Here is a 24274-nt window from a genome sequence, read left to right as displayed (position 1 = left end):
GGGTGGCAGAGATTTGAGGATGCTACACACTGCTGGCTTTGAAGACGGAGAAAGGAATGAGTGAAGGGATGCTCGTGGCTTCCAGAAGCTAGAAAAGGTAAGGAAACATATTCTCTCCTCGAGTCTCCAGAGGGAATGCAACCCTGCCAAGCGCCTTACTTTCAGCCCAATGAGACTGATTTCGGACTTCTGACTTCCTTAACTCGAAGATAAACTTGAGCTGTTTTAAGCCACAAATCTGTGGTAATTTGTTACAGCAGCAATAGAAAACCAAGACACAAAGGATACCAAACACTGATTGTTTTCACACCCTGCCAGGTGGTAGGTATACTCAGTATATACAAGGCTATAAAGAAAAACAAAGTTACCTTGAAGAATAAAACTAGCAAAATTCCTAAAAACATGCCCTCTGTTGTGAAAACAAAAGTAGCTATCATAAGCAACTCTATTAATCTGGCAAAGCTGAAACATAAAATGACTTAACTAAATAACCAGTACCTAAAAACATGCTAAACCACGAAAATTTAGCTTATCCGACCTCAACCAGAGATCTGACCAACAGGTACATCTCAGTCACACGAGTATAAGGCATATTATGACAGTTCTTCACAGCCTGAAATTCTTCAACTTACAAACTTAAAACAGCTTTTATAGATTCCAGGCCACATGCCACCCAGTGATGGTGTAACCATGTATCTGAATAGGGTCTTTATGAAACCTAAGTAGAAGACATTCCCTTGGATCATAAATTTCATAAATACCAAGCAATTTCATGATTCTAATCTAATGCATATAAATCACAACTTTATTTAGGATAAGACATTCAAGTCTGAGCAACCTGTGGCACTCTGATAATGCTGCTTCTACAAAGCAGAGGACCAGGCATGTAGCAAACTGACAGAAAACTATCATCAGCCACTGAGACTCTGTGTGGGTCATCAGCTGGCTCTCCCCCATGACACGCCTCTTGGCCCTCTAAAGTGGTCATAGCTGACAGTGCTCTTTCTTCTGGTTACCACAAAACTTCAAAAACTTATCATATTCTTTGGCTGGTTATTTCTTTTGAAGTTATCAAGGGTCATTCACAAGATGAATAAGGAAAGAAAAAGGAACTTTGGCAGAGATATTATTCCAAATTACTAGTTTAATATCCCCTCCATATTTAAAAAAATAAATACAAGTCTAAAGTCAGTTGAACCATTTTATTGGAAGGTTGGTAAAAAGACTTCTTGAATGCCACCTGAACTTAAAGGATAAAATAAAATAAACATTGCAGGTTTACAAATATCCCATTTTTGTAAAATCTATCTATCTGTACATACACAGAGAGATACATTCGTGTTCATTAATATTCACTCAACTTTAACAGATTTTTGGGGTGGTGGGATTTTGACTGATTTTTCTGCTAACTCTGAATTGCTTTTCTTACAGCTAGCATGTATTGTATTTAAATAAGTCATTATTTTGAAAGCTTTTTTTAAAGGCAGGTAAAATCATTTCTATCCAGTCTAAGAGGGAGATAAATGTAACCACAGCTAATTTCAAAAATTCAGCATAAGTAACTGAATTTCAAAATTAGGAAACAATATGTTCGTACAGACTCTTTAATCAGATTGTGTTCTGATAGTCATTATGCAGAAAATCTTTCTGGTGATTTCCATTCACAAAAGTCAAATCAATTTTTCCCAAGAAACAAACATTGTTTTGTTTTAGAGGCATTTTATTTAGACAACTAAAAACAATTAGATGTTCAGAAGCAGCATATAATGAAAGAGAAATCAAACCAGTTACTTTATCATGTATTCCCTCTTCTTTACAACTAAAGCAAAAAAAGGCTTTCTGCTTAAGGGAGAAGTCAGAAAAATATGTCAATATATTTTTGTTTTCCATAATAACATAAACAGCTACAGGAAATCTAATTGTAATGAAAGAAATCGGATGTTGGCTGGCACATATTCATTAAAACGACAACACGCCATTGTACTGTATGAGCATAACTCCACTTGCCTTCACCTGACATTCCTGCATTTTCACTTACAGGTAACACCAAGTTAGTTCGTTCCAAGACTGGGGCTAATTAACACTCCTCATTATTTGCTGCTCATGTTTGTCTTAAGCAGAGAGTAACTCTGGAAGGCTGATGCTATTCTCTGCTTGCTTGTTTTAGTCCATAGTTTGTATACTATCTGTAGCATATGCCTGATACTCAGGCCTTCACTTCAGGAGTTGAACTATAGATGGAATCTGAATTCTCTGAAGCAATTTCTTCTACAATTAAAAAAAATAAATAAATCACATTAGTCAACTTTATAAAGAAAAGAAGAAAATCTACATTTCTGTATAACAAAGGAATAAAAGGAGAAGGGGAAGCAAAAGAGAAGTGCACATGCCATTAATGGCTAGACTCAGGCCACTGAAAAAGCAACACAGAGTTCATGTGTTTTATCCGTTAACTCGTTTACACCAGAACTTAACCTCCAAGGGGCCCCTCTCCTTGGCTAAATTTTCAATGACTCCGACTATCTAAGAAACACTGAATTAAAGTCCTGTCTTTGAAAGATTTGGCTCCTCCTCTATTTGTTTGAACTTCAAACAATATATGATCAGGGCATATTACAATTTATAATTCTAGATTTGGGAACAAGCACTTGGTATATAGTAAGTGCTTAATCAATGTTAAATAACAATTGCAATTGCAATAACGTTTATTTTAGCATCTGTCTCCTAAGTAAGTTCATCAAGAGTAACTACATCAGTCTTCATAATACATCTCTGTGCCTATTAGTATGTGATAGGTATTTAAATATTTGTTTTATAAATTTGTACATACAAATACATATTTAAACTTTACATTACTTAAGTATGTTCATATTTAATAAATTTCCTTTGTCAATGAGTAAAACTCACATTACACTTCAATTTTAAATCCCCCAGGACTCTACAAAGTTAATTCATTAGCATTTACCTAGCTCCTCTTCCGCTGTCTCTGGAAAATTGATCTTCGGCTTTGCCAGCTCACCACTATCTTCTTCTATGAAAAGAAAAGCAACAATGATGGCATGAATTACAATATTACCAGCAACAGAAAGTAATAAGAAAGAAGAGCATGTCAAGACCATTTCAAGCAATGGAATACAAAACATAATAGGAACAACTTTTTAGTAATTATAGTGATATGCCTTTCCTCAAAAATTACTTTTAGGTTCATACAACTATTTTGGGGCTGATATGAAGTATTTTTATTAAAAACACGCTTACCTTTTTGATAAGGACCAGTGAGTAATGCTACTCAGAGATTAAATATCTTTACTTATAAATTCTTTATATTGCCCTCTAACAAATTTTGAATTTGGTCCATTCTATTCACCAAATGATCCAGTGTAAAAATTTAGCAATAGAGCAGTGGACTTATCAGGAAGCTCACTTCATGGACTGTGTAGATGCCTGACCACTGCGCTATAATTGTACACCTAAAGTGGAAGTTGAATAACACTGAATGTTGACTATAATTCAATACACACACACATACACACACATATATATGTATGCATTATAGTGTCATGGGATGCGGAGTACAGCATAAGGAATAGTCAATGGTATAGTAACAGCTACATATGATGTCAGAGGGGTATTAGACTGGCAGAGGTTATTACTTTATGAGGGGTGTAAATGTCTATTATATTGCTTTGTATACCTCAAACTAATAAAAAAATTAAAAAATAACATTATTGCTTATTACATTTAATAAAAATATCGGCTACTTAGAAAAATAAATTTAGTACTAGATTATACAACAAAAACTTTAAATAAGAACACAGCAGCCAATTTATAATCATGGGCTTCTCTTTGAATAAACCATATGATACAATTTGAAATCTATAGGAAACAGAAACAATGAAAAAAATGAATGATGAAAAGTGACACAAAATCGTCAAGTTTAATTCGATAACTCTGAATAAAAATTCTTACCAGGAAGCACACATTTCCAAAGGCCATATGTTTTTCCTACTACAGTCTGCCAAAGTCTAAGTGTTCCATCTTCAGAACCACTGGCATAGAGTTCTCCATCAGGACTAAACCTCACACAGTGAATAGGACCAAAGTGTCCTTTGTAGGATTCTGAAAGAGGAGAAGGGCTATTAGATAATTTAATAAATATTGGTTATGTATTGATACACTAAAGAAAATAATGTCTATAATACTGGCAAGATAAGAAATAAGGACAAATACAAAGAACTATACTAAACAAAATCAAAATGATTCTATCAAGTGGAACATTATGTCTAACATTTCTCCGTAAGATTACCCCTTCCCAATTCTACCCCACATTATGGTTTCAGATTGTCTCTATGAAAACAAACAAACAAACAGATAAAAATAAATGAGTTTTTAAGTCCTAATAAGGACCAAGGAAGGGGGTAAATGAAACCCCCAGTCTAAATTCTACAGAAAGTAGATCTGAAGTTTACCAGTTCAATCCCAATTTCCACATCCTAAACTCACTGCCTATTTACCAGGGAGCCGATTCTTAATTATGACTATGGAGCCACCAGATGGAGCTCTTTACACTCTGTTCCTTAATTTCCTACCAGACTATCTAGAATCCACTAGTCCCTCTGCCATAAGAACATTAAAATGTACAATCAATGCTGATCCTTACATATTTTCATCTATGGAATTTAAGAAGAAAATGTACAGATTAGTAGTGGTGGTGTGCTGTTTAAGTCATACCCTTATTTATGAACTTTTCTCATTTACTTTCTAATGTCTCATCACCTTATTAGTTTTCAAAGCTCTTTACTGGACCAATGTTCCTTCTGTCCTCATGTCAATTCAACTTAATGACTCTAAGCTCAAGGACCCTCATATATCATCTACCCCATCTCTTTCCTACTAGAGAATATCATGAGAATATAAAGAATATGAGGTTTTGGAATGAGAATGGCTAGGTCCAAGATCTGGTATTTACTAAACTCAGATATCAGGCAAATAATTTACTTCTCTTTTTCAAACAGAATAAAACATGTGGCCAACGCATTCTAAAACTTTGAAAACTGACATTAAATGAAAACAATAAAAAAGAAACTTATTTAAAAATCACTTATATTCAAGCAATAAAAGGTGAAATGTAAGCAATTAAAATAGATTCTATATGGTCCATTCACCAAGGTTCCATATATCCAACCCAAATCCATTATCTTCTCCAAAGAAACAAAACATAAAATTGTCATTTGGTCTTTGTGTATCATTCTAACAAGCGCAGTTCCTAAGGTGGTAAAGCAGGATAGCTAGAAACAAAGTGGCAACTTAGAGACAAAAATAAAGTATAAAAACTAAATATTGGGTTGTCGGAAAAGTCATGAAGTATTTTTTCTATGTTTTTTGTTGCAAAAATGCATCATGACTTTTCCGACACCCAATATATTAGTTCAAAAAGTGAAAACTATTTGGGAAGGCTAATAGTAAACACTGAAAATCACACGCTGAAATACCTAGACCATCAGGTAAATGTAAAGTTAGGATGAGTATTAACTTCATATTAATCCTACATGCCTTTCCCTTTCCTTTATTAAAGACTATTATCATGAAAATAAAAGCAAATGTCAAAGACTCCAAAAAATAATAAAAATAAAATGAAAACAAAAAAGCCCCCTCGAATTCAGATCCCTAAAATAAGCTATAGCAGCTTCCCCCTTCCCCCCCACACACACACAATTTGCTATAGCGCCTTAGGGATTCATATGTTGGCAGAAAGAGGGGGGCCAGGTAGATAGGGCTACATACCTGCTCTATACTTCAGAAAGAAGAAATCTTCATCTGTTTAATACAGCTTCAACATAAGATTGCCACACACCCCCATAAATATACTGTTCTACTGTACACAATGTCAGAATACAATGAACGTAAGTTAAAAAGAAAAGGTAAATTGAGATCATCATACTTTGTTTATAGCTTTGGGAACATTTCTACCCAAAGTGGATAAAAATCCTTTACTCTTCCATTTGGAAGCTGCAAGCTTTAGTTAGCTGAAAAATTTGCTGAGGTGTTAAGGTATTAATTACTGAAACCTAATATTGATAAAGGTAACTATATCATTTTAAGGGACGAAAAAGAGGACAACTCACCTAATTCTTCTCCACTATTATAATCATACTTATAAAGTTTAAAATCTTCACCACCTGCAACAAGAAATTCTTTCTCAGGATGCAGAGATGCAGAATTGATGGTTGCAGGAGTATCAAATGATTTAATTGGCTCTAAACTGGAAAAAAAATTAAGTAATATTGATAAATTTTGAATATTACATAATACAAGGAAATAATCAGTTAGTTAAACTGTTTCTAAATTCTGAAACCCAAGGAACGATTAAATATTCATTCAGTCAAACATAGTGATGTTAAAAACAAAACAAAACTATCCCTAAATAATATTATAATACATAATAGCAAAAGAAGTTCAAAAGGATACTATGTATGCCCAGGTGAAGTTTACCCAAATAGAACAAAGGCATTTCTACAGAGGGATATCCACATTTTCTGCAGTGGTTGCCTTCCTGAAAATGAGTATGCTGGCTAAATAAAACAGTATGGCGTATATAGTGAGATTTTTTGCTTTGGAAAAAATTTAATTCTGAATTGATTTTCCATGACAAATACGCATTATCTTTGTAAACAGGAAAAGTTTTAACAGTAAGTAATTAATATAAAGTAGTATTTTACATTATTCTCAATTGCTTAGAAATTATAAGCCTCTACAACAGGATAAACCTTTAGTCCCAAAAAATATAAAACTGCTAAAATTGGCTCAGTTCTTACTATCAGTCAATAAAAAAATAACTAAATTTGATAATATGGCTATATAATAAAAATCAATGCATAACTGCTTCACCTGACTATCAATGAGTATGCATATTGCATCTTTTCTGGCCCAGCTCTAAAAATCCTAAAAGGTCTCCAATACAAAACATTAGAGCATTCCAGCTCCTAAATGCTGCCATCCTATTTCCATCAGCACACGCTACAAAGCATGAAAGGTTAGTCAGGACTTACACGATCACTGAATAGAACTTTCTGGCTCAAAGGTTAGAACATTCAATAGGCCAGCAACATGGAACTTAAGACAATAGTCTAGTAGGACCGCATGTTGCTCAAATCAGGAGTGACCAATTAACAGTGGTGCAATTTAATGGCTCTGGGCAACAGTATTCTATTTTTATCAATTCACTGTGTGGGTATGAACTCCTTTACATTCTTAATTGTTCTTCTCCACTTTTACTGCCCTTTCTTTCCTTCTGCCATTCAGTGAAGCTTAGTGGCCCTTTAGACAAAAGTTTAGGACTTGGTCGTAGTATAATCTTTATGGAAATCAATTAAGTGCCATGTATACTAAGAGCTTTAAACATATCCCTACCTTTTGAATTGATAATTCTACTTAAAGGATTCTATTCTAAGAAAACACTCAGAGATGGACCATAATACTCATTGCAGTGTTAAAGTAGAGAAATTGACACATAATTTAGTGCAACCTATACTGCAAAACACCTAGTAAAAATGTTTTCCAATAATTTTTAATGGCTAAGAACATATATATTTTAAAATAAAAAATCAAAATTACACTCATTAGGGTCCTAGTATCTAAAGGGGTTAAAAAACAAAAACAAAAACAAATACACATATAATAACAAAAATAAAAGACTGGCAGAAAATAAAGCTATCATTAACATTCTGGCATCTATGGTTATTAAAATTATGGGTAAATTTTTTTAAATTATAATCTCCAAATATTCAACAACAGCATTTACTACATTTATAGTCATAAAAATTCAGTCTGTTTTTAAAAAAAATCATTAGGTCTACACATACTTGGGGATAGGAATAAAAATAACACTATTTCTCCAAAATTTTTAAGGGAAAATAATACGAGAATCAGTGTCACAGTGGCTTTATATGGTAATAAACAACATTAATTACAGCACCAGTCCAGCGATCCTTTAAAGAAAGATGTAATTTAAAAGCTGTTAAACTTTACCAATAAATATCAGGAAGTTAACTTAATTCCTCTGATTAAAATATACCAAACTCTTTAAAAATACATTATTAATGGGAATGGAAACATTCCCCTCCTTATTATATAGTATAGGCCAAGACTTGCCTTTAAAATAGTTAAATACCTTCTCATATATGCCTCCTAATTTTTAAGTAAAAAACGTTGTCATTTGTTGCCAAAAAAGAAAATGAAGGTACTTCTTGGACATACCTTACTGCACTATGAAAAGCAATAGATCGGCCATAAGTTATTACCAAGATCTCTCCCTCAGGAATATATTCCATACTGCTAACAGACATATTAAAATTTAGAGATTTCACTTCTGTCATTGTAGCGTGATCCCAAAGGCTGCAAAAAAGAGGAAAATATGATGGTATTTACTCATTTAAGAAAAAAAGCTTAAATCATAATTACATCTGCAGTTTAACCAATAATCACAATTGTAAAACCATCTCCATTCCAACTCATATATTACAGATACACAAAGAAGTTTTGGGCTCCTATAATAATGTCAAACTATTTGGTAGAATGTTCGTGAAATCAGCTTTAACATTTGACACTTAAATATACTTCCCGAACAATTTAGCAAAACTGCTATTAAGACACTTAGGTACTAATCTAATTAATTTCAGTGTTGCTCCAAATAACGATTCTTGCACTCTATTTCTGTGAATCTGATAATAGCTATCTCTTTCCACAGAAAAATACGTGGGGGCTCAGCACACAAAATTGTACATAGAATTTCAAGGGTTTCATGGACCACCTATAGCCAGCCTGTGCACTGACCCAGGTTAAGAGCGCCTGCTTATAAAGGTGTCAGTTTTCATTGAGTGTCTTGTGAATTTCGCTGTTTATAACAGTAAATGGATGGCTCCAGAAGAACATGACCTACGTGCAGCTGAAGTCTTGATGTTCGGAGACAATTCTTCCTACATAATAGCTATGAAAAATATTTAAAACGTAAGTCAAATTTTATTTCAAACTTTAAATTATTAAAGAAAGACTGCTTACCGGACGGTTTTATCATCAGCTGAAAGAATTTGTTTATCGTCACTGCACCATAGAGCCTTTTTAATACCAGAGGTATGACCACTGATTTCCTTAGGTTCTTAAGACGAAACAATTGAAAATACACTTGTTAATATCTGATTTTTAAAACTGAGCAATATTGGAGCAATTAAATACGTAAAAAGAAAAGAAATAACTTTTTAAATTGGATTGCAACTTTATACAACCCAGCACAATTCAAACTTGCTGTTTACATAGAATACATTTAGTTTTTCTGTATTGAAACAAAAATGTAGCTGCATGACAAGAAACCCAAGAACTATGATGCTATAGGTAGAGAGAGTGAAAATATCACTCCCTCCAACTACTTTTCTTTCAAAAGCATTATTGCACCACAAAAAAAAAAAAAAAAAAAAGAGTGTGTGAGCTCTGAGCAACAGCGGTTCGATTCTCGGCCCAAGCTGAGCTGCAGCTGGCAGGATGGCTAAAAAAAAAAAAAAAAGACGAATGTGCCATAATTTAATAAGAGTATGAACCAAGGAACAAGACAGCCTGAGCTAATCCTAGTACTTACTATCACTAACACCAAGACCCTCATCCAAGCCACTGTTGGAAGTGCTAACAGAAAAAAAGGTGGCTAGTGGAGCTGGAAAGAGAAAAGGGAAATAAAAAGCAGTGAAGTAATCCCAACAATGTTTCCATATGGAGAGCAAAGCATCAAAAAAATGGGTACCTTTCTCTGTTCGAAACTTTCCCTTCAAAATATTTTTAAAAAATAACACTCATTGTTATCTCTGGGCAAAACAGATGCTGGAGGCAATGCCATTTAACACCACTTTGACTTTAGGCAAGTTACTTAACCTTCTAAAGACTACATTTCTTCATCTATAAAATGGGATAACAATAGTTACTATACCTCATAGTTTGAGTATAAAGATCAAATAAGAATATACCTCTAATGTTTCTAACCTGGTTTCTGGCATACAATAAAAGCTGTTAATTGCTATTATTTCTCTTTCAGTATAATGAAAGGGCCACTTTCTAAAAGAAGCTTTGAGAAAGGCAAAAGAAGATGAAAAATGTCTGCCTAAGCCCTGAAATTCATTGGTGAGTCAGATAAGTACACTCATTAAGTTAGAGTACTTTGCTATATTTTTTGCATAAAGTTATCAAAGAGAATGAAGGGACAATCTCCCAGGTGCCAATGGAGAATAATCTATTAATGTAGTTTGTTTTCTCACCTTAAAAATGCTTTTAGAAAAGGTATTTTTGAGAGTAATTGCTTAATTTCCAATGTAGCTCTGACATTCTTACAAACTTCTAGTTTAATGATTTATGAATAAACAATGCTCTTGATACAAAATTTAAGATACCAACTAATACATAATAAGTACAACAATATCCTATCAAATTTTGGTAGCTTTAAAAATATATAACGTGGCTACAAAAGCATTAATATACTACAAATTAGAGGTGAATTTTTGGACTAGGGAAAAAAGGCATCTCCTACAACTTCTGTGCAATGAGAGACTTCATAAAGGAAATGATAGATTTCACCACCAAAATTTTAAAAATGTGTATATCATAAACCTTATTAACAAAATTAAAAGCAAATGACAAATTAGAATACAATAAAGAACATTTAAAATCAGTAAGAAAAAGATGAACAACAAAACAGATAAATGGGCAAAGGGCATGAAGAGGCTGTTAGTTCACACACAAAAAAATAAAGTTGAACTCAACAGTATTTTAGCCTCATGAATAATTTTTAAATGTTCACATTAATACAGTAATTTTCTTCTATTAAATTGGCTATGATAAAATTATCGGTGTTTGACAGAAAAGGTTAGCTACAGATATATTTTTATACTTTGCTGGAGGGCACTTGGGTAATATCAACCGTTTTCACATGTACCCCTTTTCTGTTCCAACGATTCTATTTCTACATAGCTATCCTATAGAAACAATTGTGGAAATATCTGCAACTATAAGGATGTTTGTTGATCATAACACTGCTTATAATAATATTTAAAACTTGTAAATAGCCCAAACAGGCCATAATTGGATATTGGTTAATTCACTCGTTCATAGGATGGAGAACCACAGTCATTAAAAACAGTAGGCAGAATATTTAAAGACATGAAAAAATTATTCATTGCAGATTTTAATTCTAATAGCTAATACATTCACATGGTTCAAAAATCTGAACAATATATGTACACAATGAGAATTCTCACCCTTCTCACCTTCTACAGGTAACTATTCTTCCTTACCAAAAGTTAGTTAAGACTGTTATGCACCTATTTAAACTTAGTACCACCAACCTTGTAAGAGGCTATCCAAGCATAATGTAGCAAATACATCAATATTAAATAATTTATTTCCACAGAAAAGAAGACTGGGAGACTATGAACCCAAAAGTAAAGGTATTAACAGTGATTAATACCGGATGATGGATTGTTATAATTTTTTTTCCCCAATTTGAGTACTAAACATGAACATGAATTAATCAGGAAAAGTCATTTAAATTAAACGAAAATAAAACCACGAACACGTATAAATTATGCTTACCTGCTTCAGGTTTGTTCAAATCATATATGCGTAACAGTTTATCCTGTCCCGCAGTTAACAAGTAATTGCTGTCCTGAAAACACACACAAGTAAAATGTTACTAGATGAAGCATTTTAATGGCTCTCTCTCTTTAAAACTTCTTCAACAGCAAATAAAATCCAAACAAAGCTCACAGATGTCAGAGATCAACACATGCCAATGACTTCTGAGAAAATACTATATAGAGCATTTGCCCTTTTCATAATGCCAAAGCCCTTTAACTTCTGAGCTGGAATGTGTGCCACCACCTACCACATGAATTCTCTCACTCGGCCCTCATCTTGCTCTCCACCCTCCTGAGGAGCAGTTCTTTGATGATCTCAAATTTATCCTCTCCCTCCTTAAAGTAGCTGGGAGACATTATTTGGGTATTTTAGGTATTTGTTGCTGTTGATGGAGGATTGATGCAAGAGTTCCAGGGTAAAAGCCTCATATCATTAACCAAGAAAAAAATAAATCTGTATAGCTTTACTTACAATCAAATCAAATATAATAGAAGCCAATATACACGAAATATCCTCCCCTCCCCAAGCCAAATATGAACCAATATACAAATAGCATTTTAACTCCCTAAAATAAATTCCATTTTCTGATACCTGCGTAAAATCCACACTCTTGACAATGTGTTTATGAGCCAGGGTCATCAATTCATCTCCTGAGACAGCATCCCACACTTTGCTAAAAGTGAAAAGTAAAATTAAAAGATAAATATTAATGGTGATTTTGATGATTAATTACCAAATAAGTTACATATATGAAATGTTATAGTAAATGTATTATAAATCTCCAGTTTCCAATATGCCTCCACTGTTAAGAGTTCATTTGATAAAATATATAAATGAGTCTAAAGGAAAAGAAATTTCTCTGTAAAAGCCATATAGCCAATCTAATTTTGACAGTAGAAAAGATCAATGAATCTAAGTAAATGAACCAACACATCCTTACTTTTATTCTAGTCTATAGCCATATCGTTTTAGCAAGACTGCAAAACATTTTAACCAATTTTTAGTTTCACCTTTCCAATTTTTTCTACTCTCTACTCTCATGTATAGTAAAACCTTGGATTGTGAGTAACTTGGTTTGCAAGTGTTCCGTAAGACAAGCAAACATTTCTAATACATTTTAACTGGGTAAATGAGCAATGTCTTGCAATAGGAGTAGTGTTTCCGGAACGAAGTACATGCAAAACAAAAAATCCTTTAAAAAAATTTAGAACAATAGGCCCTAATACAAGTTATGTAAAATTTTAAATCAAGACAGAAGAAAATATTCTTCCCACCTCTTCCTCAAAGCAGACTTTAAAATTCTCAAATCCTAGTCCAATTGACTTCCCCCCAAAGCATCAACCTTTGACTATACAAGGCTAACACTAAGAATTTTTAATCTCTCAACAGTATGTTTCCCTCAGCTACCTTAACCCAAATACATGTTTGGCTGTGTGTCTATACACGTCTGTATATGTCACGGGTAATGGCTGAGTAATACTTTACGAAAATACTGTAAGGGGTTCCCCCAAATAATAATGCTTAAAGAAGAAAAAAAACTCATTTTATATCAGAAGAGGTCACTGAAAAATAAACAAGAAAAATTTGCATAGAGGAAAAAGAACTGTTAAGAGTGAATAAGCCATGCTCCATAAAGATTTCCATTTCAAAGTAACTGACATTTATTTTTAAGAAAAAAGTGAAAAAATAAATAGCAGAGAAAAATAAAAAGCAAGAGATATCTTTTCTTCATTTATTCAATAAACACACAATAACTATATCAAGTATATTATGTCATTCTAGATTTAACGCTAGGGCACAAAAAGGAGAAAAGAAATGATTCCAAACAAAGGCCCTGCTTTTGTAGTCCTTTAGCTAAGGAGAAAAACATGCATTAAATAACACATTTAATAAATATAATTAAAATACAAACATACGTGGCTATAGAAACAGAAAAAACATGCCGCTAATCAAGCCAGAAAGTCCAGAAAACCTAAGCAGTGGAGCCAGTAGTCTCAAAGAGCAACTAGAAATACACCAGGGGAAAAAAAGATTGTGGACAAACATTAATAGCATGTACAACGGTACAGAGACATGAATGACCGTCTAACAGGAATAAATGTTGATGATACAATATAAACCTTACCTATTATATACGTGAGTCATATGAGTGGCTAAATAAATATATTCTGAGAGAAATAAATTATGAGTAGTATTGCTACTAAACTCTCAAGTATTCATTTCTCCTTGCAAAGGAGACCAGCTCTAATCTCTCCCATTGCCAATTCAACTCTGACCCAAACCTACTTTCCCAACCTCATTTTGTATTACTTGTCTGAATCTAGCCATACCAAATTAGAAACCATTCAAGCAAGCCATGTATTTTCTTCCAGGATCCCATGTCTTTGTTGAAATTGTTTTAAGTCAGTATTTTATATTTTCAGCTATCCAAAGTTCTACTCATCCTCAGGGCTTGTTTCAAATGCAATCTCTTCATGAAACCGGCTATGTACCTCACCTCCAGTAACCACTCCTTTCTGTTCTTTCACAGAACTCACTTATACTGATTACTGTGTTTAATTTTGCTTTGCTTTTATTTTTAACGTGTTTACTCTTAATCACAAGGAAATCAGTAATAAAGGTTTATAAATATTAGGATTCCAGACTGATGTGATGACAGACGTATCACAAGTGAAGAAAATATCAAATATACCTGAAATTTCTATCCTAGTTATTCACAAAGAAACTCTGGGCATTGTCCTTTTGAAATACTAATTTCGAGTACATTAAAAATTCTTCCAAAGGCTTCTTAACATCTAAAGATTCTGCTTAGACCATGTCCATTCACTGGTGAGGAGGAAAGACCCGGCGTGAGCAAAGTACCATCCAAGGAAGAGTGTATCTATAGTCTTGTTCCTCCTATTTAGAAGCACTACTAAAACTGAGGATGACACTCCCTAACAGAGCATATTCTAATCACTTGTACCGATCTGGGCATATTTCCATTATTCACCATAAAAATCCTAAAAAGGGCTTAGAGTCCTAAAAAGAACCTGGAATAACCTAAATGTTTTCTAATGTATTTTTCAATCTCCAGGCAAAAAACCAGTATTAACTAGCTGGCTGCGGACTCAAATCAAGACAACGAAGCACCATCATCAATATCCTCTCATCGGCTAACCCTGTAGCACTTATTTTATGCACAATTCATGAAGTGCTTGTCATTTCCCTAAACTACTGAAACCTCTATATCTCCAGTTTCGTGCATGTAATAATCAACGCTCTGTTCAATACTTTTCGCATACTGAGAATGGATTTACCACAAATTTCAAGAGGAGCTGCTTAACTTACTTCTTAAAGGCCTGAACAAAACAAACTATTTTAGAGGAAAAAATTGCTTATCTTAACATGTTGACCAACTCATCAAAAAGGAGATAATAGCACCTTTGATTTCTTGAGAACTTTATTCAGAGAAAACTTAGATCTTTCTACTGGCTTTTATAAGGAAGAAAAAGTGATCGATCATACACATCGGTTAGCTATAGATTCCTGGGCCCAACCCCCGATCTACTCAAGTACTCTCTGGACCTGAGAATAGGACCTTTTCTACGTTGGCACTCTCTCCAGATGACTTTGATGGGAGGAAAGTGGAGGTGCTGAGAAGAGAATCATGGGAAGTAATGCTAACATTAGCGTTATGAACTAAAAGATAAGAGTATGGTTTTTAAAGGATCGCATACTCCTTGCCTGCTTTGCCCAAATCACTTCGAGATAACATTCTAAACTGACCCACAGGTAAGCCCTGCTGAATGTATTTTCTCCATAATTTCTCCACAAGAAACAGGAACAAAATTGACCTCTGGATAAACAGGACCTATAAATTAGTGAATTTTCTGAGAAACATGAGAATGAAGGGTAAAAAAGAACTTCCTGGAAATTATTTATACCAACTATGATTATCAGGTAAGTTGAGGGGCTATTCTTTAGCCGGATCAGATGTTCCATAATAGCAAGTCCCAGACAAGTCATTAAAAGAGGAGGATATACCCAATAAACGCATACATTCCCACACCTCAAAGACAGACACAGAACAAATGAGGGGTAAGTCTCAGCTGTCATTTACTGAGCACCTACTATCTAACAGACACTATGCTAGACTCCAGGAATATAAGAGGAGAAAGAGCTCTCTGATTCTTCCCATAACCACACTGGTGTTACACCTGTTTTACAGATACAAACAACAAAGTTTAAGATGAATCCCATGATCAAACTGGAAATACAAAGCATGGCTAGCACATAACTTAGGCCTGCCTAATGCAAATGCTTCCATTTTCCCCACTGCATCATGGCACCTAAAAGCCTTAACTGAGAGGGGAAATAGTATTCCTTCTTAATATTTATATTCACTCAAACTTCCTTGCAATGAAACCAAAAGATTTCATGGCTTTAGCCATTAAGTTCCAAAATAATATGAATGATTTTGGACTAGTGATTTTGATTTACCTTACACATGTAACAAACACTTACATAGCTATTAGATTTTAGGCAATTTTCTAAATATTACAAACATCAACTTATTTAATATTCACAACCAACATATGAGGCAAGCACTACTACTATTCTCATTTTTATAGATGATGAAACCGAGAGAGAGGTTAAATACAGTCCCCAAGATCAAAGTTATTAAATGATGGAGTAGAATTCAACCCTAAACCAGTGTTCATGTTTTTAATACCACTTACTTGTAAACACACACACCGAGACTTGAAATGTTATGCACAAAAACAACCCTGAATAGCTATCCACACACACATCCTCATATGTGTGATTTTGGTTATTAATGCTCTGAAAGTGACCTAAACAAAGATAACTGTTCCCCCAGCGGCAAGATAAAATCCTGACCATTCTTTTTATGACTAGGTTAAGTATTTAAAGTGCCATTTTTTCACTCCTCTTTCTCTTCATTTCAGAGTAATTATCACATGATAATAATTTCTGTCTAATGCTCTTTATTTCTTTACCGGAGGACTGGCATTACAATTTGGTCAAATGTACAAACCTAGAAAGTCTTCACAGATTTTACAGAGACGGGCATCTTTCCTAACAAGCTTCTGCACAAGTCTCTTAAAGATCAAAGCAAGACCATCAAGCAGGAGGTGGCAAAGCCTTTTGCTCACGTAATTAACGTTGTTAGGGCCAGATAACGTAGAACTGAAGTTAACAAAAATGGATCTTTCCAGAGCTGCAATCAAAAGCTTGTCTCTTTCAGTGCTAATGTCCGTAGTGTCTAAAATCATGTTACATTTATAACTTAATTACATTTAATTTAAAATACCACTTTACTAATTATCAGCTTACTACCACCAGACTAAGACCTAGTTTCTTTTCAGTAATGACATTTTTAAAATCCACTTACCAAAGTGGAATTTGAAATCTCGGGTCATTGATCTCCATTTTCTACCTCTGTTATAAAATCCATGACGTTCATTCCCATCCTTTAGTCTTCTACTTTAGAAAATTTCCTCAAGTTTTTTACTCAACAAGTGTAAGGTATTGAATAAGCTAAGGATACGTAAGGGGTAGAAAAACCAGACGTCAAGAAGCAACTTGTAAGTCAGTTAAGTACTATACAAGTGCCAGAAGATCTAACGCAAGGAATGGTGTGAGCACAAAAGAGGAAATAGACCTCTACCTTCTAGAACTCCGTAAGTCTTCCCTGTCTGAGCATCATTTTATTTCCTATTTTCACCTCCCTTAATTAATAATCAAAGGAGTCTCTGTCACCTTATATGCACGCTGACATCTAAAGCAACATATGACCTGGAGCTGTCTGTTGACATAAAAAGAACTTATATAAAACCAAGCAGTTCCCTATTTTATCAGTATTACGTACAATCACAACAGGGCCCAGCACAAGCCTCCCAGGGGTGATGCGTAAAGATATAATAGCAATCTATTCACTCAAAACACACAAAAAAGTTTAGACTAACACTTATAACTTTTCTTATTGATGTCTTATCATCTCTGATTTAATCCCATGTAAGCATTATATCACCCTCTCCTATTTTAAAATTTTTATTTTTAAAATTTGCATACAGCAAAATTCACTGTGGTATAGAAGTCTTTGAGTTCCAACAAATGCATAGTCATGTATCCACCACCACTATCACTCTGCCTTTGTTTTTCATAATAAACTTGGTATGTTAATTTGCTTAAAACAAAGAAGCAAAACATTTACAGTTGCTCCCCAGTGTGGAATTCTGTCTAAAAAAAAACCCCAACAAAACCACTTTTACTCGCCCGACTCTTAAGTCTTATAAAGTCTATTTATACATACGAGTACAATAGATCTTGATATTGCCTTCATTAGTTTAAACATTTAAGTGTCTGCTAAGTCACAAATACACTTAGGAACTGGAAATACCAAGATGATATAAAACGATACATGCCCAGAAGGGGAAAGTGGGTCATTGCAAGTCACTCTAATAACATATGCAAAAACCAAAAATGAAAATAGGTAATATAGTTCCATTGCAGGGCATATGGTGTGCAGTGCCTGGTGATGCTGCTAAACTAGGATGAGGCCAAATCTTAGTGCCAACAGCTGAAATGTAACCTCTAGGCCAGTGGTTCTAAAGCTGCACATCAAAATCTCCTAGAACTACTTTAAGGGGAAAGAAACCAAATTGATACTGGGTACTCCATCCCCAGACCAATGAAATAAAAATTTCTCAAACATATGCATCTGAATATTTTAAAAGATCCCCCAGTTATTCTAATGTACACCCAAGGTCATGAACCATTGAAATAGCAGGAGGATAGGGAAGATCACTAGATAAAGAAGTGACACAATGAAATTTGTTTTTAGGAAGACAACTGGAAGCACTATGGAAGATGAATGGACCAGAAAGAGACTAGTGGCAGGGACTTGAACTAATGCGGTGGCAGAAGCTAAGAAACATTGTAGTCAGGAGGCATTACGCTGGTAGAATCAATGGATATGAAGATAATCTGGATATAAGGGACATATCAAGAACTTAAGCTTAGAAAATGAAGAGCAATTGATGGGAGTTTTAAGTCTGTCTAAAGCCAGTTAACAAAAATTGAGAGTGAGATCAGGCTAAGAAGTCTGGGGCCGTCAGCACAAGAACATTATAGGAGTTTACAGGTATCACTCAGGAAGCACATGTGAAGCAATATTTCTAAACATTATCCCCAACATTCACTATCTGCAGTGCTTGTCAATAATGCAGATTCCCAGGTCCAGAAATGCAGAATAAATCATTTAAGTCTCTGAAAATTGTGAAAACCTCTGTAGAGAAAGAAGGTGACAGGACCAGGGTGCAATTTTGGTGAGAACAAACATATTCACTGAATCAGAATTTTATGAATAACAGAGGCTGAAGTTTGATTATTTCAGAACACAACCCGCAGAGATCTCCAAAGCGATCTCCCAAGAGATCTCCATTTTGGCTGTACTTACGCTGTGAAATCTGCAGCTGCTGTAGCTGCTTTGGTGGCATCCTTATTCAATGTTGCACCCCAAACAGCACCCTTATGACCCACAAACGTTCCAATCCAGTCTCCTGTATCTCCCTGGCGTAGCATAGGCTTACCGTCTAAAAAATATTTAAAAAGACTTGTGATTTAGGAGTTCTGATTATTTAAAATCTATGATTCAAACATAAAATAATCAAGTTGAATAACAAGGTGGAAAATTGCTTTTGTTGTCTAGTCTCACTGGGGTCACTAAGGAATGTTCAGAAATAAATTACAGGTAACTGCATACGCGTATAACTAAATAAATTAACTTCACAAATTAACGGAAGAACTGAGCCATAGATTATCTCTGGGAAGCATTTGTAATTTGGTTAGAATACTGATTTGCATCAAAACAATCTAGAATCAAGTTTTATTTTGGACAAACTCGTTAACTTAAATCTCAGTGTCCATTTGAAAAATGGGGCTAATACCACAGTGGAATAGCCAATGAGATAATATCAGGGACAATTCTTGGCAAGGTACCGTGTTTTTCCGAAAATAAGCCCTAGCATGATTTTTGAGGATGCTCATAATATAAGCCTTATCCCACACGTGAGCCTCAGTTAAGATCATGAATAAATGAATAAATGTCGATTGTTGGAGCAAAAATTTATATAAGACTCAGTCTTATTGTCCGGGAAAACACGGTATTACTTAGTCTGGTCTAGTTTGTCCATTGCCCAAACCCCTGAAAGATATTCAGTTTGTTGGCCAAGCTGTCTAGGCAAGTGTCAATTCTGCTTCTCCAGAAATAGCAATAGAAGTAAAATGAGAAGCCTTAGTTGGAGGCAATACTTAGCCTTGTCGGAGGCGTCAGAAACGCTCCTTTGGGCGGCAGCTGCGGAACCCCCACCCCTACTCCATTGGCCCTCATCACAAAGGCTGAGATCCCCACAACCCCTTCGACACGGTGGCGTGCCGGCTCCACTCCCTTTCGGCCCAGTCCTGGACGTCTGGAAACCAGGATCAGCGGCCCTGCTCACCTTTGCAAGCGCTGATTAAGAAATAGCCATAAGGCGTGATACCGCTGAACGCCAAATCCACCACAGGCCGCGTGTGCCCGGAGCAGGTGAGCGGAGTCTGTCTCATTGCCATGGCGGCGGCGAACCAAGCTAGCGGGCTGGGGAGCCAAGGGTCTCGTCTCGTTCTTCTCTCTCCTCAGTTGCAGCGTCTTTGGCTCCTCAAGGCCCCCCGCCCTGACACCGGGGCTGCGCCGGGAAACGGAAAAAGGAGGCCAATCCGGTGGCACCGAGATTAGGAAAACGGTAGGGATGGGTCAGGGAGTCTGCGACCGGCGACCTACAGCCGCCGAAGGAGGGAAAGGGAGGGAGGGAGGAAAACGGAAAGGGGAGACGCGCAGAAGCCGCGGCCACGACCCGCACAGTCCACACCACTACCGGCAGGAAGTGACGATTCCAATGACACTAAGCGTCCGCCGGAAGTGATGATACAGCGGGAAGGCGGGCTTGCCGGGTAGAAGAGACCTAATGAGCAAGGAGGACAGCAGCGCGCAGGCGCGAGGTCAGCACACGTAGGGCACGTGAAGCTTTCCCGGCGCCGGCTACGTACGGCCCCTGCAGACGCTCTAGGCTCTTTAGCAGAGTCCTCAAGCTCAGCTGTGACCGGGAGGAAACGGCCTTGCGCTCCAGGGGTTGAGTTCTCCGGGTACGAAAGCTGTTCCTGCTTCGCCGAGACCCTGGACCGGCCGGCTCCCGTGGATTACGCGGCGAACAACACAACCAATAGGACTGTGGTCGGTACCTAGACATGTGGACCGTAAAACTCTTACAAGCGGCCGCCCAAACCTGCAAACAACGTCTAAGAACTTTTTTTTTTCTCCAATTTTAATTAACAGCTGTATAAGCAGCTTCCTTTGGGGTTGTCTACAAGGAAAGCCCTTAAGAAAAGTAATTTTCTCAGCCACCCGTTCTGTTACGTAACATTCCTGCATTGCTAGTGTTTTAGACATGAGTGTTATGTGGCTTTAAACACAGTAAAATTAAATGTTTTTTCCCTTTGAGGAATTCGGAGGACTCTAGAGCAGTGGTCCCCAAACTTTTTTGAGGAAATGCTCGCGTTAATAGAACTTGAGCCCGCACTCCCAAGATACAGATAATTGTAAACTACATATACATTATAACAAAATAGTAATATTAGAAGAATGGAAAAACTAAATATAAGTGAACGCTGGTATTGCCTTCCTGCAGGCAGCCCAATTCAGTATCGCTGCTCTGTGTATCAATCAGAACTGTTGGTTGATTGCTTGTACAAAAGCTTTCCTAAGCAGGAAAGTTCCTTTTTTTTTTTTTAGAAAGTTGTTTCTTTCCATTGATAGAATTTAAGCTGAAAATAGAGATTTTTGTGCATTATCAGTACTTGACCCCCAAAGCCTTAATGTCGCGACACATACCAATAAATATTCAACCAGCAGCAGTGTCTGTGCATCTTTCCTTCTCCACTATCATCTTTTTTGTGCTAAACATGTATCATCATTCAAGATTCCTTAGACTTGAGTAGGGACTTGAAGTGCTTCCCCACTGCATCGCCTTAGCATTTTGTTCATTTATAGTGCAACACTTACTGTATGTGTTTCCCGTTATCTTTTGTTCTACTCTCTGTGCCACCCTCACGCTATGGTCCAACACACCCACACACATACTCTTTTCACACACCTAAATTATGAGCTCCTTAATGGCAGTGGTTATGGCTTTGTCATGTTTGTACTCTAGTACCAGAAGAGTGAAGGGCATATATTCATGGATAGTGAATGCTCAGGAAATGCTTGTTTACTGATTATATAAATAACTGTGTTCCTGATGGAGGTGAATAAAAAAACACAGCTCGAAACAACTAGCTGGTAAAATATTAACGTTGTCCATATATTGGTCATTGTGTGTAGGTAAATATGTAACTGATAATTACTTTGCTCCAAAGAATGTATAGTTCCTGTTCATTTAGATTCTGAGTTCTAAAAGTACTATGTATCTTGATGAACAGGCTTCAAAGTTGGTTTAGTGTTAGAAGACAGGTTAATGCAATTAACATAATTAACCACATTAGAAGACTAAAAGGAGAAAAATATCAATATATGTGTAAAAAGTCTTAGATGGAAGTCAACATTCATTCATTATAAACTTCTAGATACTAGAAATAGAAGGGACCTAATAGAAGATCTTAAACATCACACCTAATGATGAAACACAAAGCATTCCCTGTTAGGTGGGTACAAGTGAGTGATAAAGGAAAAGGAAGTGGAATAGGCAGGGAGAGCCTTTAGGCCATAATGCTGGCCTGATACTTCTGAAAGGGTGAGAAACAAAGAGGACTGCATAGAATGCGACTCACACTACAATGCAAATCTGAAAAAGTCTTGTCCAAGCAAGTCTCTTGTATAAGTCGATTCTACTCACAATACATTGGCGAGACCTGCGACAAGTGGCCACACGTAGCCACAAGGGGATCTGGAAAATATAGCCTAGCTGGGCATCCATATCAGGAAGACATGAACAATAATTTGTGCCAAAGTCTCAGACAGTTACCTGTTTTCATTTGCTTTCTTCCTTTGAGCTGTATCTTTTCTACTGCACTCTGTGCTTTTTCTACTTTTCTTTTTTTTTACCCTTCTGAGTCAGTTATTTCTTATTGTTTCAAATGTTCTTTTCATGTAGCATTTTTTAACCTAAAAAGTCTCAGAGGCAGCAGGCATTTATTTGAAATTAAAAATTGCAATTCTGGGAAGCACTGATTCAGGCAGATACCCAAATAGTGTTCCAATTAAGAAGTGAAAGCAAGGCTATTTATGATAAAGGGCAGGGTAGTAATTACATGAAGAAAAGGAAGGATTTTCTATGGGTGTTAATAAGGCAAGGGAGGTATTTGTATAGGTACAAACAAGCTAAGTTATGCGTTAACTACACATGGTGGTGCAGATTCTAAAGAATGTCTTTAGTTTTCAGTCTGTTAGTCAGGATATATGCTTTCATGTTAACTTTGCAGACACTTACTTGGAATACAGTGTTGCTTTGGCCCAATCCAAAGATTATTTTGTCCCTTTTGAACATTCTGAAGGTTTGAGGAGTAAGACACACAAGTAATTCCTCTGGGATGGTGGCTCCAACTCTATTTTGAAGTGGTTCCATTTATATTATTTTTCACACATTCATGTTTTGATTTTTATTCAGTTTCTTTCCTTCTGCCTTTATAGCTCCATTTGTTTTCACGTTACTTTTAATTTTTTTTGTCTCTTGTTATAGTTCATCTTTTTACATTTTTAGAGAGCATAGGGAAATTTTTATCTAAACAGTTCATCTTTTTTTCAGTAATTATTTGTCTTTTACATTTATGTTTATTTTGTGTAAAAACAATACATTTTTAAATGTGGAGATCCCATATCACTAATCATGAGATGGTGGCAGCTGTATTCATTTGGTCTGTTATTTGTACAAAAACAGTGTAAGTGTATTCTTTTTGATTCTCCTCTGTTATTACAAAGTGTTTTGGTTATATACTTAGAACTTTAGCTAAAAGAATGAATATTTATGATTTTGAAATGAAATCAGCTGCTTGTGGGAGAAATTTCAAATGATATGTCAAGTCAGAAGGTGGGAGACTTCATATGAATACTTTTGGTACTGCTTTTCTACCTTAGTGTTTTGAACAAAAAGATCAGCTGTCATGGTTTTGTGGATAGAGGTAGAGATAGAGATATAGTTTATGGGATAAAATGATATTCCCCCACCCCATCACCTACTCTTTCCTGAGAGGAAATATTACATTGTCAGAAAACAATCCATTTGGAGCTGGCACCATTTCCCCTACATTCATAAAAGGGATTCTAAACTAAAGTGATAGTTCCAGTAATACGGGCATGCTCGGGGAAAAAACAGAAGATCCATATCCAGAAATTCAAGGGCTATTTTTTTCCCAAAAGAATAGAGTCAAAGTCATATCAATATGAAGGTTAGACCTTCCTCATATAATGCTAGATCATGTTGTGTTGGGAAGAAAATACTCATGGAAGTGAGTTGCCCTTGTTCTTACGTTAATCAGGTGAAAAATGGCAGCAGCACTCACATGGAGAGAC

At 35.7% G+C, this 24274-nt stretch overlaps 1 protein-coding gene across 1 annotated transcript; it reads right to left on the bottom strand.

The window, feature by feature from the left end:
* Nucleotides 1-1187: 1187 nt before the first annotated feature.
* STRAP (serine/threonine kinase receptor associated protein) lies at nt 1188-20634 on the bottom strand. Its single transcript, XM_019643321.1, has 10 exons — nt 20175-20634; nt 19133-19268; nt 12262-12343; nt 11626-11698; nt 9058-9154; nt 8257-8394; nt 6126-6262; nt 3970-4119; nt 2966-3031; nt 1188-2268 (listed from the first exon to the last, which is right to left on the bottom strand). Exons 1-10 carry the CDS (start codon nt 20284-20286, stop codon nt 2207-2209), a joined length of 1053 nt encoding a protein of 350 aa, XP_019498866.1. The 5' UTR covers nt 20287-20634; the 3' UTR covers nt 1188-2206.
* Between the last annotated feature and the right edge of the window lie 3640 nt (nt 20635-24274).

This window comes from Hipposideros armiger, unplaced genomic scaffold (assembly GCF_001890085.2).
Source record: "Hipposideros armiger isolate ML-2016 unplaced genomic scaffold, ASM189008v1 scaffold_76, whole genome shotgun sequence".
NCBI classification, from domain to species: Eukaryota; Metazoa; Chordata; class Mammalia; order Chiroptera; family Hipposideridae; genus Hipposideros; species Hipposideros armiger.
This window is presented reverse-complemented; position numbering and strand designations above follow the sequence as displayed.

Coding starts and splice junctions, on each gene's coding strand:
- STRAP (XM_019643321.1), bottom strand. CDS start 20,286: ATGGCAATGAGACAGACTCCGCTCACCTGCTCCGGGCACACGCGGCCT. Junction 12,344..19,132: donor GCAGCTGCAGATTTCACAGC/GTAAGTACAGCC, acceptor TTTCACTTTTAG/CAAAGTGTGGGATGCTGTCT. Junction 6,263..8,256: donor GCTTTTCATAGTGCAGTAAG/GTATGTCCAAGA, acceptor TTTTTTTTCCAG/TTTAGAGCCAATTAAATCAT.